Here is a 13,162-nt window from a genome sequence, read left to right as displayed (position 1 = left end):
ATACCATTCTACGGTACGTCGCGGTCAGTATGGACTTAATAAAGTTATATGTGATGTTTTTGGGAAAATTAAGTTCAAACTACTAGTTTAGTCAAGAAATTACTAACATACTAATAATATATTATAAACAAAATGTTTAGGAATATATACTGCTCCACCCGTATCCTACGAGTCCATCGCCCAGAATCGTTTTTTTTTTAATTCAATGGCTTATTATTATTAAATTTAAATTCAACACATCAATTAAAGTGACCCAGAAGCTCAAAGTATATATTATACTGTAATATTACTGTAATATAACAAATGATGTACTTTATAAATTGTTTAGGCAATAATATCTCCCTTATGGTATCATATCTAGTGATATGCCTTGGGAATATTCGCAAAAGAAAGAAATATTTAATTGGGAATTTATCAGAAATATTTTCACAACATATTTTTCTTCCCTACATTGGAATTTTTTTTTAATTCTATTGGTCTGTTAGAGGTGTTAGAGCTGTTAGAGGTTCATTGGATTAATTTATATGACTAATATGAAGGAATTAACATAACATTGAAAAAGTGTTACTTTTTTAATGTTTATTCAAAAAACTAAGCTAAATGTTTAAACAGATTTATTTTCTTCAATACCAGCTACTTTTGTGTAGAAGATATAAATATGTGATACTATATAAAGACATAATTTTTCAATATTCATTGAGAAAAGTAGATATACCATCATAAAACTAATCATAAAAGAAGAATAATTATATTTTGTTTGTGTTTGGATTGGCAATAATATAATTTTGACTTACCTACTGGAATTTTCAAATTTATATTAAAAATTCCTTTTTTTGGGAAATAATTATAATTTCCTTACTTTTGAATACCGGTAAATTACCCATCACTGATCATATCGTTTGGTTGAAAGATAACTGATAAGGTTTTCTCTATTTACACATAGGCACATGTATTATTATTCTGTTACTCTTATAATTTTAAAGTGAAACCACAGAAATAAAACTATTTAAAGAGAAGCCAGATATAAAATATATGACATTTTAAAAAAGTTTCATAGAATGTATTTGATCAGAATGTTTGTTAAGCATGTTAACATTTACGTAAGGTAACACTGTTTACTTACATTCCATATTATTGGTCGTCAATCAATATTGTAAATTCGATGAAAACTTCAAGATTTTTGTGAAAAGAAAGGATTTGTGCACTGACAGATGAAATAAATTACTGTTTTATGCAAATTTTAATGCTATGACGTAACGTATACATTTATCATTTTTAATACTTCTTAAATTATCGAACAAAAGGTAGAATACAGTTTAATGTGCAGTGATATTTAAACACAGATAGGTAAGTACACTATGCAGTATGTTTAAAATTGAAATCAATTATTATTTTCGCAAAGAATGTAATTCAATTTTTTTCGTTAATTCCTGCTGACCTATTAAATGATATAAAATGTGTTGATAATATTATTGTTTCCTACTTTTTGAGCGTATTAGATGATGAATTAGAATACAAATAGGAAAATTGTATACTCACTATTTGCAACACAACAACTTTAACTAAATAATAATTTTATCAAATTTAAGTATTGAAAAATGATAATAAAATTGAATACTGTCTATGGTGTAATTTGAATATCATATAATATAGGTATTGGTACTTTAAAAATATCAACCTAAACAATACAATAATCATACAATATACCTATACGGCTATACTGCAGTAACGGGACATTCCAACTCAATGAAAACGGTTCTTCTCAGAACCATGAATGTAAAATTATACTCCAAAATCATTATTCCAAAATCAACCCCTGACGCCAAACAATGTGTAGGGGCCCAGAGATTCGGTGATCCAAGGACCACGGCCGACATTTAAGCGTCTATAACCGTCCACCTTCACCAGAAACTGTGGGTTTCGCATCGATGAGTATAATAGCCACGAGAACAACGAGCCAAATCGCCGAACAAACCGAAACTGTCTTTACTATCTAGACCAACGGACAAAATAGGTCCATAGCTGAATACAGCCCTTTTTAGAGGGGGGGGGGGGGTCAAAGTATTGGCAGACCATAGACTATATAGACCGCATGCTGGCCACCTCCTATATAATATGACTTTGTAGTATTATTATAAGAATAATACAATCAACCAACGTGATTAGCGTATATGCCATAAATCCATTTTCGCATACAATAAGGCCACGCTCCATTTCAACACAAACAATAATTAATTTGTGTAGGCTTCTGGTCTATGTACAATAAAATGTAACTGAATGTCTTTGTGTCACTGTTAGTCTTGTAATAAAATATTTCACAAAGTCGTACTTTTTCGTAGTAAAGTCAAAGAAAATACAAACGTATTAAACTGAATTACATTACATGCGTGTATAATACATTTGATAAATTCAGTTAAAAAGTAATATTATTTGAAATATTTAACACCAATAAACACAAAAAGAATTTGAATAAGCATTACAAAATTGAAAATATAATACAATAGTTACCTAATGTAATACTTTGAAATGCCCTACCTATTGACAATTGCCACAGGTCACAGAATAGAGTGTATTATTGTTAATTTATTCAACATGGGTACGTTAGTAATAGCTATAAGTTACATAATATTACATACAAATATAAAAGCGCAGTACAAAAATCTAAAATGATAATTCAGTTAGGCCCGAATTCTCATGCATGTTTGTCATAATGCGTATTTTTCTAGTACTTCATTTTAATAATAATTGGTTTCGTTGTCACATTTCTTAATATATTTTGTTTTTTATTCCACACTGTTCGTCCGGGGGTGGGTTTTCTCTTCTGTTCGTCGCATTTTATCTTTTTTTTTTTAACGAAAACTCTATCTGGGATAATAAAATGGTCCCCAGGCGAATGATACACATTCATTCTTGTCATTCCGTTGAATTATACGTTTCACCCTCAAATAATAATTAAGATACGAAAACCCCGTTTTGAAAATCCACACTTTCTTCGTTTTGGTAATGTGAATAACGATTCGTTTAACTTTCTGGTTTCCCGCTGATATGCGTTGAATGTTCTGATTTTTGACACTTATTTATTAAGAAAATATCAAACAAAAAACTTCAAATAAAACAGTTTGAATATTCGTGCATTTCACTGTTTTAATATAGTTTTGGAATTCTGTCATAAGTAATTTAGTCTAATAATTAATAGAAACTAATGAAACTTATTGGTTTTCTTTAAAAAAACATTTACGTTGACTATACAAAAGAATAAATATTATTGTAAAACAAAAACTCTTTGGACTCTCTTTAAGCCTATATTAAATGTTATTAAATGCAGTAACGATAATTATTTAGCATTTTTTATAGCTTGACTAAATATTGGGTAAACATTATTTTAAAATATTTCCTTAACTTAAAAAAATGAACTATTATGAATTGTTTTCAAAACATGGACGGTAAATTGATCAAGATTCAACTATATAATATTTGAAATTCTAAATAAAAAAAATCGGTTTCGAGTGCTGTCGAATATTTTATATTTATTTTATTACAATATAGACACTGACCACCGTTATAGGTAAGTTACTACACCAACGAGACGTAACACAATTACCGTCATTCCTTTAAAAATTGCATTCCTTTCAATTCTTGTTTCAAACTCTGTGAAGTGTACAGCATTGACTTAGACTGACATATTATAATATTATATCCATATAGGTACATAGGGTACCCATACATACATACTTACATACACTGAAACACACCCTTTTACCTCAATATATAATCTCAGCCGTCATCTGAAATAATTTTCAACATTTTAAATCCCAAAGTGTAAAGACGATGTTGAATAATTCACGAGTTGAATCAATCTTGTTGTGATGAGTGGGGAACAGTGAAGGGATATCAACGGCACACAGAGACCCGGTGATATCAATTAATATAAAACTGACTGAGTAGAGAGGAAATAGGTTTGCTCGCTAACGAGCAGTGCGATGCGGTAGTCTTGGCCATTAGAAATTCAAATTTTTACTTGAACCCCCACCACCGCCGCCATTGTTGCTATGAACACATTACCAAGACCGAATAAATTACTTCTGAACGTAGGGGGGACCGCTTGTTACGCTTAGAGGTGCAAGTTATGAATGGTACCGACAACTTCCACGCCCGCCGCCATCCGTACTTACCACCACAAGTCACTACTACCAGTACAAGACAAGTTTGTATTGTCTTGTAGAAACTATTCAAATTCGAACAAGAGCTGAGCCCGATGGGACCGCAAACACGTCTCGTGATGATAATAGACTTTCTCGACGTTCGACCGCACCGATCCCGAGCATTGTATATTATTACATCTTCAACGAGCACAATAGTTCGTTGATTAAAAATGACACTATATCTATATATGTATCATATATACATGTAATATATATATCCGTAGTACTGAGTATTTTCTAATCATACTATCGTGGAGGTGAAACATCAGAATTCATTGGTTTTGTTTAAGCTCTATAACAATTATAATAAAAACCATTTACAAAATACGATTGATTAGTCTATACTCTATGTTATAACAATAGTAGTTAAAACGTTTTATTACATTTTATATTCTATAAAAAATTATAAATTAAGTATGAACAAAATCATTATAATATTATAATTAGGTAGTAAATAATTTAATAGTCACTGCGTATTAAAATTTAAAACACATAATTTGAATTTTTTTTTTTTAATTAATCAATCAATAACAAATAAGTACTTCAGTAAATAAAATATTTCAATGATTTAAAACCTGTAAATTCGAAATGTAAGCACATAGCGAAATATATTTTTAAACATTTAAATATATAATAGGTGTACTATTAATACTAGTCACAAGATATATTAAGCTTATGTGTTGTTACTATTAAGTACTTTTTGTAAATAATACGTCAAAATTCCTAACTCGTTTAAAAAATAAAAATAATGCCTAACGTTATTAGTATACATTTTATAACAATCGACCAATATTTATTTCAATTTCATAAGACATTTTCATAATTTAAGTTCTCTGTACTCCTTGATATTTTCCAACATTACTTTAAAAAAATACATTTATAAATTAATTTTACATAGGGGTTGAGTTAAACATATTATATAAAACATAAATTATAAGTTAATATTAATAGTATACTGTATACCTACTATTACTATTTTTTTTATCATAAGCAAACCACTTATACCCCTCAACCCATGTTTAAACCACTGAATACAGGTGTTTTGTAAGTATTCCCATGGGTATTCTCCGAAAAAATAACATTTTTAATTTCATTTTTGGTACCTATGTAAAGTTATCATTACAAATATTAGTTTTTATAAATATTTAACTAAATGTGAACATAAAAATAATCCTTATAAAATACATATTTGCTAGTGTAATAATATTTAGTTGTTTTTTTGCTATTTTGCTATTAGATTCACTGCCATATGAATGTAACAAAAATGATAAATATTTTCATATTCATTTTATTAATCTTTAATATATATTTAAATACTAAATTTATATATATATATATTATAATGTTTAACTCCACAATTTGGATCGAAAATATACATTTTTATTGATGATCGTTGATTAACTTATTTCACATACAATATTTGATACTGAATCCATAATGTAAATTTTTTTTATCATAGTTTACCATAGATTCTGAATACCCTATTAATAACATTCTATAGACGTAAACATTTGTCACTATGAAATGTTTCCCCCATAATATAAACGTTGCGATATAAACTCCTCTGCCACTAATAAATTACGTTTTATTATGATACTGTTATTATTTGGTAACCAAAAATTATTTTTCAAAAATGTTTTCTCATTTAGGCACTATTTAGATATAAAATAGAGGGCAGGTTTCTATAGGTTTAATGAACTAGGTTTAGTGGATTTGTTTGAAGACCAAGAGGAGGGGTTGAAATATGGGATTATGTTTTCCATTAGCGTTCCATTAGCGTTTCGGACACAAGGATTGGCCACAAGAGCTTTTCTGGGTACCACAACCGGAGCCCTTTCTCCAAAACAAAACGTCTCCTACGAGTATCTACACTGTTTCTCCGATTGCGCAACGAAATGTTATCCCATTGGGATTTTATTGTATTCGCAAAAAAATACCACTTGAGATATTACTTCTTTTCCCCCAGTGTATATACTTTTTAGATAGCAAAAATCCATTAATATGTTTTAATACTTATAAAGTTTTATATTTTTGATGTGTGTCTTTAGGCTTTTACGATGAGGACTCCTGCATATTTTTAATACTTGAACCTACGATCAATAACAATAATTTTATATGCATTTAATTCAGCATTAATTGACTTAAAAGTTAACACTGTTCTGTGTTAATGTTTACTGAAGAATAATGCAGGTTAAGAAAACCCGGAGTTTAACTGCGATAAAGCGGCATTGTTGAATATTCAATAGCCAAATAAATAAAGTTAAGTGAAAAATAAAAGGGAAGTATATTCTTGAAGTTCGTTGTATACTGATTACTGATACAAGTATATAACAACTCGAAAATGCTTTAGTACTTCAATTATTGTATATTCAATTTTTATAGACCACCGAGTTACTGTATTATGCATAATTTAACGCGGGACATGATAAATTAATAATTTGATATACACTTTATGATTATTGATTATGATAAATTATTCTTATACGTTATACTAGTCAAAATTATGAATATTATATCATCGTATACTTCGTCATATTGTTTATAGGCGTATAGTTAATTAATTACATACGTGAATAATCCGCATTTGTAATTCTACATAAAAATAAATAACCAACAATACTTAGGTAGGAGTTATTGTAATTACATAATTGTAATTATTTCTAACGTTTTTTGTTTTTTTGTTTCTTCGAAAATAATTATTCCTTAAATTTAAAAATGCTAACGATTCAAGAATTTCCGTGTTAAAGTACCATTCAGTCGAATTTTCAATCGATCGATCGGGTACAACTTTTTACACACTATCACTTTTGTGAGAACAAAACTAATAAATTTCATCGTAAAACCAATACATGTTAGAATGATATACCTGGTGTACCTACCTAAAGTATTGTACCTACACGGGCGATAAGGTCTAAAAAATTATTTGGTAAAATATACATTTATCATAAAGGGTACCTACCTACGAAATAGTATAACATGTGGGATGAAGATATGGAAGTGAGTGCATAATATTACTGAGATCCATGCATAGCTGCTGACCATAATATGCACAATATAGGTACAATGTACACGGAAAACAAGACGGGAGAATAAAGGCTCAGATAAAAGATATTTATTATACGCCTATTATGTTACTATTATCGAACATTTTTAAAGTTCAGATAACTTTGGTCAATGTGAATTTATTTACGTATGTTGGTACATAAAATCTACTTATAATGAATCTTATAAAGGTTTTGTTGTATTTTATTTTAATGTAAGATAATATGATTAGGACTCTAAACCAACACGTTTAACAGTGTGCTTTAAAACCACGTCCACTGAAAATGTAATAATTAAAAAATCACCATAGCTCCATTAGCGACCACGTGTATTATAATTTGAATTGATCGGATATTATGTAAAACCAAAACACAATTAAATAACAAGTATATTAATTGTACATTTTGTTTTGTTGGCATGTTCGTTTTATGAACAAATATTTAATGGCTTATTATTTTTGAAAGGCGGATGTAGATTTTATATCGTTGTATTAATTTTTTTTTCAAATATTATTTGAAAATAAACTTATTTTTTTCATAAAAAATAAATTACTTGCATAAACTCGTACATTATGATTACATATTTTTGATTATATTTTTAAGATATTGAATAGTTGAGTACTAAATTGATTTGTTTTAAAAATGATAAATTGTAAGACGATCCTTACTAGATAATGGCATTGCTTTAAACGGTTATTTGTTCTAATAATAAACTAAGATATTTTGCAGGGGCATATCTAGTTATGCTCCTCTAGACTCAGCATCAGACACCTATGTTGTTTGATTGTATTCGGTATGGCAGTATTTATTCGAATGATAAATTACTGTAACAACTGTTTAGTACAATCCATCACTGATTTATTACAACTATCGTCATATTAATTTTCAAGAATGTCACGTCATATTCAATTGTCAAAGAGAAATTAAAACAAAATATTTTTTTTCAAATTTGACAATTCAAGTACATATTATATTTAATACGTCCTCGGAGTAATTTACTTGGCCCTAAGCCAGTTAATTATCGTGAGATTACAAAACGAAGGTATGGACAATAATCGTTTCGTGTGTTTTTTTTACAAGCTATATGTAAGCAGAATTTTCTGTTCTGATTATTACTTTTACTGTGTTATTTTGGGCTAGCCCGTTTTACTATGGAAATAAATAATAATTAGGTCACCAAATTTTTCTTCGATTCAGAGGGGAACGTTATTTATTTTCTGATCTAGAGACATGCAGTGAAACAAGTATAAATGGTGTGATTGAATACAGTCTGTAAAATCGAAAACTTTTAAAAATTATAGGGTAAGACAATATCCTGGTTATTGCAGCACAGCAATAATATACAAATCACGGATTCGGTTTCCCGCACATGCCAGGAATAGTGTCAAATGAAATCGTATTATTAAAAAAAAACGCAAACAACCACCGAAACAAGATGTTATTATAGTGGCAAACCTTTTGGACGCATATGTAGCCAATCTGCCAACGAATAAACGAACCCCACTCCGACGTAGTATGCAACCGAAACGATATCGTGCGACGAAAACGATCTCATTAGTCATGGATAGGTATGTAAAATATAAGCATACGCTTGCACAAAATATGCAGACGGACATTTAAGTCTCCTTGCAGACGCGGCCACGAATGCTGTATTAATATTACACTAAAATAATGTAATATACACATACTGCCGAAATTCGATATAATTTGTCGTGTTTACTACGACGACTGTTCGTAATATACAATAAATCATAATTATCTATCTGTATGTATATATAGATAAATGTTTCTTTGTTTGTCCTCTATAGACTCAGAAACTAATGGACCGTTTTCAATAAAAGTTATACCAATAGATTCCTTGAGAGACTCGGATGGTGTTTATAACTATTATTTCTCTAACCCCTATAGGTTTCTATAGGGTGACTCATTCGTTAATTTAATTTCGTCTCTCGAAAATCGAATTTTTTTTGTTTATTTAAACTGTTGCCATTATTTACATATTATTACACTACCATTGTAACTAGGTAGTATAAATATAGCATATAAAAATTTAATAAATATTTTTTTTTAAACAAATGTCGAATTTAAATACTTATGATATATACCTATTACAATTTACAATAATTAGGTACTTTAATGATTTTCTTTTTAAATTCTGTACATATTTTTTTATATAAACACGTCATAAAAACGAATATCAATCTTAATGATATCGAATTTACGTCAGCCTGTAAGCATTCAATTAATCTTTTTCCAGTTTTTTTGTGTTTACATCAAAAATATGTCCAGAATTAAGAAGTGGAAAATCATAAAATTATGTTTATACTATATATTTCAATTGAAGCAAAACGGAAAACGATAGAAAGTTAGATTAATTTTAACCCATGGGCGCAAAGTTGGGCAATCCAACTAATTACATATATACGTCTTTAACTGCATGATATATTGTAATAAATATAAATTATACGATGATAATATACAGTAACGTTTTTTTGTTATATTATGTAGTGTGCGATATGAAGGAATTTTTTTTTCAAAAAACCCACAAGATTCAACTCAGCCCACATCCCCAACACTACTACTGAGAACACTGACTACCTCATTTAACCGCCAGAGCCGGCTTTTGACGGAGGACATTAAAAAAAGATACCACGTGCCCCGCTTTTCGGGGGGTACCTAAAATATTATCTTAGAATTCTTTCAAAAACTATTAAAAACATTTAAATGATATTATATTATTACAATGCTACCACACTCGTAATGGAAAGAAAACCATTTATATTATGTCGTCGTGTTTTTTTTTTTATTTTAACGTTACGTATTAATAACAAGCAGTACGAGGGAGAAAAGTGTAGGTGCAATAATGTCACACAATTTCATTTTCACCCGGTCCGCGAAAATTTTAAATCCAGCCCCGTCGACCAACAGTCTCGGGCCTAACCCGACCGGGGGCGGACGAACAGACTGCGTGCTATAGGCACATATGACACTTATGACACACGTAGTCGTGTCGCAGACGTAATGTCTGTGTCGGGGTAACAATATTTTACTACACATAAGTACAGTGGACACAAACCTCGTTTGCTGTGGACGTTCGACGACGACGTGGCAGCTCGGCCGGCCGGCAGCACGGTCGTGGCGCACAACAGCAGGACACCCAGCCGCACGTACAACGACAGCATGGCTCATTTGCAGCGCACATGACCACCGACCACCATCGTTCACGTTGTCACGCGGCGTCGAGATCCCTCCGCGGAGCCGGCTTCTTATCATACGCTTCGGCACTCGCACCACATCCGTCGTACCATCGTGCGTACGGTCGGCTCGCGAACCCCCCCGGCGGGCGCCACGACCCCCACACAAGTTGAAAACCGATTCGCGTACGGCTCTGCAGCGACGGGTGCCGACAATACAATACTATATCGTGATATTGCGACGATAACTATGATAATTATAGGTGTATTATATAATTATTATGTTATGTGCGGACGGCGCGGCGACGGAGACGACGGTTATATGACGTGTGTGTGCGTGTGTGTGTCAGTGGGTTCGTGTGTGTGTGTGTGTGTGTGTGTGTGAGAGAGGGTGTCGGCGTGATTTGTCGTGTGTGTGTATTTGTGTTGAGTGTAAATTATTTTTTTATTTTTTATTTTTTATTTTTTTTTTTTAATTATTATTATTACGAAACGATAGATCGAAACCCTATGCGCGAGAAACCGGGGGGCGGTCTCGGAACAACAGTCGCACAGCGTACAGTTCGCCGATCTGTGTGTGCAAGGTTCCGCGTTACGGGGTACGGTGGCGCGGGCAGCCGTTCACCGGCGCTTTTGGGTCATGCGCGCTGCCCGGGCGCCTAGGGATAACCGCCGCGTTTCGCCGCCGGGACGCAGCACCATCTCGGCCCGGCGGCAGGCGTGTGCGTCATTGCCGTCCGCCCGCCCACCCACCGCCGTACACCTGGCTCCCGCGGCGAGATGTGATCGCCGGTCGCCACCCCTGCCGCCGCCGCCGCCGCCGCCTGCTCGCCTGCCTGCCTGCCTGCCTGCCCGACCGCCCGACCGCCTCTCCGCCCGTCTGCCCGCCTGCCTTTATTCGCACTCGACCTATTTCAGTTCCTCTCCCGCCTATAATAACTCGTGTACTCGTGGCGGCGTTTCTCTATACACTCTACCCCTCCCCCCCCCCCCCCCCCCCCCCCCCACACACACACACACACACCACCGCACCCGTCATCGTCCCATCCCCCGCCAACCCCTCCAATCGTTCCTGCCTGTACGTCCACTGCCGTTACCTATCTCTATCTCGCTCTCATCCACTCTGCAGCGCACAGCGACGGCGGTGAATGCCACCGCGGAGCCAATCGGTGTTTTCGCATAACAATGGTATATCGCCGCCGCCACATATACGCTCGCGACAATGATACTTGTCGTGATGGTGGCAACCGACGTGGTGGAGGTTGATGTTGGAGGTGGTTGGTAGTGTCAGTGGTTAGGGCGGTCGAGGAGATGGATGGGGTAGAGTCGGCGGTGGTGATGGCGTAGAGTGATGCCCACTCGTCTCCCACTCCTGCGGCAGTTTTTCACTTACATATATTATACACATGTATATTACGAGACAATACAGCTTTTCCCTTTCACCACCACTATATATATATATATATATATATATTCGTTAGGGAAAATTTTTGACCGCGATAATAAAAAAAAAAATATTTTTAAATACAAAACCATTTTAGTTTCCATTAAAGAACGGAGAGCGTATATTTTTTCTCGGATTCCTCGATCATTTGGCCCCTACATAATCATTGGCTGCCATACATAATAATTACAGGTATAGTGAAATATTCTGTTCGCTACATATTTCAATAGTTCTAAATACCATAAGGGGTGCCTACTACCTTATAGTAGAAGAAATTAGATAAGTTTTTAATTGTTTAACGTTGCAACCATAAGAAAAATACCATCTTAAAATATTTAAAAACATATTTAGGTTAAACACGTCCTTTTGAGTATGTACCTATAGTCTGTACTAACAAAGTAACTATAACGCAATTTGTGTGTAGGAGTATAGTGAGGGTTCGTAGGTTATGAAAAATTGGTAATAAACGTTCAATCCAGCAACAGCAGACGACGTAAATCCGTCGAAAGAACGACAAAACTAGAACTGATGTTAATAATGCATTAATGTGTAATATAAATACGATTCAATGATCAAACTCGTAATTAATGTTCAAGTACTGCATGTATTTAAACAAAAGTTTTTTTTAAATATAATATTGTTTTTTAGAAATTTCAAATTAAATTAGATTTTATTTAAAAATAAATAAATTGTATCTTAGGTTAGGCCAATTAATGAGAGGAAATTTCATTCAAATTACATCAAGTAAAATTATTATACACTATACTCCAACTCAATATTATACTATCGTACTATGATGTATTTTAATTTTTAACAAACCTACATAATGAGATTTCGAAACGTGGATCCTCGACATTGATGTAGCGAAATTGCCTATCCAGAACGCCGTGTGATCATAATTTTATTATTGAACAAAATATGCGACTCCTGAGAATCGTGAATAACATTTTTTTTAAAAATGGTACAATGGATGCAAAAACTTTGTTCCAAAAAACAACGAACTGTTATGTTGATAGAATGCACTGAAACATATACCTCAGATAGATGCGCCGGAGCTAATGGCATAAAGTATTTTACTCTAAAAGAAATAATATATAAGACAATACAATGAGTACGATATTCATCGAATCAAATAGTTATAAAATAATATAAGCCACAACACAATACTGATCTCCTTGCTGCCACATCATGTTTAGAGGGTCTTACCATTATTCTCCTATAAATCAATCCGTACTGGCACATAAAATATTATATTATTGTAGACATGATCACACCTTGATT

The 13,162-nt window shown here is 32.8% G+C and overlaps 1 protein-coding gene across 3 annotated transcripts in view; it reads right to left on the bottom strand.

Annotated features, from left to right (window-relative positions):
• Positions 1-11,051, bottom strand: part of LOC111031669 (disintegrin and metalloproteinase domain-containing protein 11) — a 258,301-nt gene extending 247,250 nt beyond the window's left edge. Inside the window, exon 1 of one of the 3 annotated variants that reach the window (XM_022311712.1) lies at positions 10,320-11,051. In XM_022311712.1, the coding sequence (XP_022167404.1) occupies positions 10,320-10,425 (106 nt within the window). In that variant the 5' untranslated portion in view covers positions 10,426-11,051. The remainder of the gene's footprint in view (positions 1-10,319) is intronic. The other 2 variants (XM_022311711.1, XM_022311713.1) reach the window with 2 other exon arrangements.
• Positions 11,052-13,162: the final 2,111 nt, after the last annotated feature.

The sequence above is a fragment of the Myzus persicae genome, unplaced genomic scaffold, assembly GCF_001856785.1.
Source record: "Myzus persicae strain clone G006 unplaced genomic scaffold, MPER_G0061.0, whole genome shotgun sequence".
NCBI lineage: Eukaryota > Metazoa > Arthropoda > Insecta > Hemiptera > Aphididae > Myzus > Myzus persicae.
This window is presented reverse-complemented; position numbering and strand designations above follow the sequence as displayed.